The sequence below is a fragment of the Cyprinodon variegatus genome, unplaced genomic scaffold (assembly GCF_000732505.1).
Source record: "Cyprinodon variegatus isolate N-32 unplaced genomic scaffold, C_variegatus-1.0 Scaffold797, whole genome shotgun sequence".
NCBI classification, from domain to species: domain Eukaryota; kingdom Metazoa; phylum Chordata; class Actinopteri; order Cyprinodontiformes; family Cyprinodontidae; genus Cyprinodon; species Cyprinodon variegatus.
Genome location: NW_015151250.1, coordinates 343367 through 346382, shown reverse-complemented (window position 1 = coordinate 346382; position 3016 = coordinate 343367). Strand labels below are relative to the sequence as shown.

The window sequence follows — 3016 nt, the reverse complement described above, 5'->3', positions numbered from 1 at the left end:
TCGTCTTTAGAAGTTTTTGAGGAACAAGAAGTAGTAGTATCTTTTTTTTTTTTTTCAGACTTTAGAAACTCAGAAGCTGATCAAATATCGGGTTAAATATCGGTGGGGTGGCCGATGTCCGATATTCAGTTTTAAGGCCGATACCGATAGGGGGCCGATTATATCGTGCATCTCTACTTTCTTCGTTAGAGGGGTCTGAAAAATAGCTAGATAGAGCGACAAATTCGGCAAGTTGGCAACAGTCATGACTACAACATTCTCTTTCTTCTGTTTTTATTTTATCCACCAGCGTGAAGTCTTGCTTCCAAAACATGGACATATGCAAACGTAGATGCAGCGCATTTGAGAACGGGAAGAACATGTTTGCGAGCAGCAGCACCCCGAGCGCAGCCGCCAACCTCACCGTCACGTTCAGCAGCCAGCTGAACCAACACAATCAGGTGGGAAGATATTCTCTGACCTGCCTCTGGAAACTTTTACTCTGCTCATGTTTTAATCAGTAATATCCTCTTCTTCTTGTTATAAGTAAAGCCAGAGAGCGTTTAAACTGTGAACCTACTGACTTCACTAGCAGCATCACATAGACTTCAATGCTTGTTAATAAACCGACCAAAAGTGTGATAAAATGATTCATAGTTTAAAATAAATAAAATAGAAAATAATTTATTAGTGCGGAAACTGAAAAGCACTTTGGTTCTGGGCTTTGACTAGACCGCAATGACACATTTATTTGCTTTAATCTAAACTGATCTTTTAGTATGTTAAAGTTTGTCTGGTGGAAATAAATAAACATTTAATTTCGTCTGTTGTGGCTCTCAGATGGCGTCAACAGGAGGCCAGTCGCTGTCGCTCAGCAGCAATGTCCCACTGCTCAACTATCAGCCGGGTCTCTATCAGCAGGCCACCATCAACATCCCAGGCCTGACTCAGCAGAGCGTCCCGCTGCAGACCAGACCGACTCAGCTGTGTGCGCAGACGGAACCGTTTCAGCAGACGCTCATCGTCTGCCCTCCCACCATCCAGGGTGAGGGACTAACCCGTCTGATCATGAGCTGAATGAACTGACAGCCTGCTAAATGAACTGCATTTAATCTCCACATAGGGCTCCAAACTACCAGTAAGCCTTCCGGTTACCCCGTGAGAATGGATAATTCTGTACCCTTAGTGGCTCAAAACCAGTCCTCCCAGTCTCTTCACATCCAGCCCAGCATGCTGACTCAGGTACAGCCATCTCTTCCTCAGAACCGCTGCAGTAAACAAACTGAACGTCTGCATCTAACTCCCCTTTTTTATGTATAAATGAGTAGCAGGGCTGGCCAGCGGGGACACAGCAGATCCTCATCCCTTCCACCTGGCAGCAGATGCCCGGCATGTCCATCCACAACCCGGGTCAGGCCGTGGTCCCCGATTCGCCTGTCGGAGCTCCGCTGTCTGATGGCCAACAGGCCGCTGGATGGAGGTGGGTCACTGCTTCATAGTTCAATGCGACGGATCCAAAAAAAAAAAGGATAAAATGAAGTGATGCATGCTTTTCCTCCTGAAAAATTAGGGGTCGTCATGGCAACCAGTATGAAGGAGGCAGCCAGCAGGACTCCGGTGCCAGCCGCCATTCCGGCGTGCAGAACCACAGCTCAGGGGGCGCTCATGCAAGATCCCAACAAGGCAAGAGATGGAAGGGTCGACATGGCGACGGCAGAGCCAGGTAACAGTCCAGCTCAGTCACATGGCTGCGTTAAATTATCTAAATTACATACATGCATGCTGAAATATTTAGATTATCAAGAAGTTCAGGTTCTTTTTTTTCTTTTTTTTTTTCTTCCTTTTTGTTTTCTTTTTTCTTCTTTTTTATTGTAAGTTCATGTTCTTACAGTAAAATATTACATAAAATAACATCACATCGCATCGGAATAGTATAAATAAATAGTCTTTTTTATTCAAACATAATAGTTTTTCCACAGTTTTTGGTTATAATCGGGTTGCAAGTTATATTTTCAACCAATCTTTTGGCAGTATTTTTACCCAATCTATATAAACAACAAATCTATATTTGTACAGGGGCAAACCGATACAAATTACTCAAATTAGCCGAAATACTTGTTGTGTTTTATCGCAACTTTCAAAAGTCTGATGCTACGTTCAGACCTAAAGCAGCAAACGCAGCAGGAGCAGCTAGTTTCCAGGCAAAGTCGACGGTTGACGCGCATCAAGGTGCAGCAAAGAGTCATGCAGCGTGTCATGAGCTTCTGAGCATCTGACGAGCTACAAACACAGCAGCTAATGGAGTTAGCTCGACGCGCCACATCAACCAATCAGAGAAGCTGATCTGGGAGACAGACACATTGCTGATGATACACATCACTATGATCACTCCTCTGAAACAGTTTATTAACGCCTAGATTAACTTAAAATGACGAAATCTGCCAGCAAAACATGTTCGCTGTTATTATCCTGGTGCCTGCAGTTTCGATTACGCACATGAAAACAACCTTCCAGCCGCCGCGGCAAAGAGGCGACCAGGCCAGAGGCTGCTGTTTTATGGGATTCGCTGACAGCGCACCGCCGGTATGTGGGGGTCTGAGCAGCTCTGACAGCGAAATAATATTTGAAAGCAGGATGGTGATGAACGGACTTAAGTTTTCAGGTGGACTTCTCCTTAAAAACATATTAAAGTTTAGTTTTTAACCCACTGATTACATCAAGTATGGCTGCCATTGTTACAGGAAAAGAAATGATAGGGTAGCTCCTCTTAATGCGCATCAGACCCACTTTACAACAAACTACATCACACTAATGTTACAACTGTTACCAGTAGTCTGCTCAGATTTTGATCATTACATTGTTGGATCTAACCAAAATAGTTTTAACTAACTAGATTAGTTGGAAAAACAACCAATCTATTATCCAAACTCTAGCAACTCTCTAGCAAAGCTGCTACAAACTCCCACCTCTTCACTGAATACAGAGGCTGTTTAAAAGTGCCAGGTGAGCTGAACCTCTTCCCGAGGCGCTCACGTGG

The 3016-nt window shown here is 44.1% G+C and overlaps 1 protein-coding gene across 2 annotated transcripts in view; it reads left to right on the top strand.

Moving 5' to 3' along the window:
- Positions 1-3016, top strand: part of LOC107098654 (homeodomain-interacting protein kinase 1-like) — a 24893-nt gene that overhangs the window by 12847 nt on the left and 9030 nt on the right. For both annotated transcript variants that reach the window (XM_015396428.1, XM_015396427.1), the window contains exons 8-12: positions 290-440; positions 820-1024; positions 1103-1221; positions 1308-1459; positions 1550-1702. In XM_015396428.1, the coding sequence (XP_015251914.1) occupies positions 290-440; positions 820-1024; positions 1103-1221; positions 1308-1459; positions 1550-1702 (780 nt within the window). The remainder of the gene's footprint in view (positions 1-289; positions 441-819; positions 1025-1102; positions 1222-1307; positions 1460-1549; positions 1703-3016) is intronic.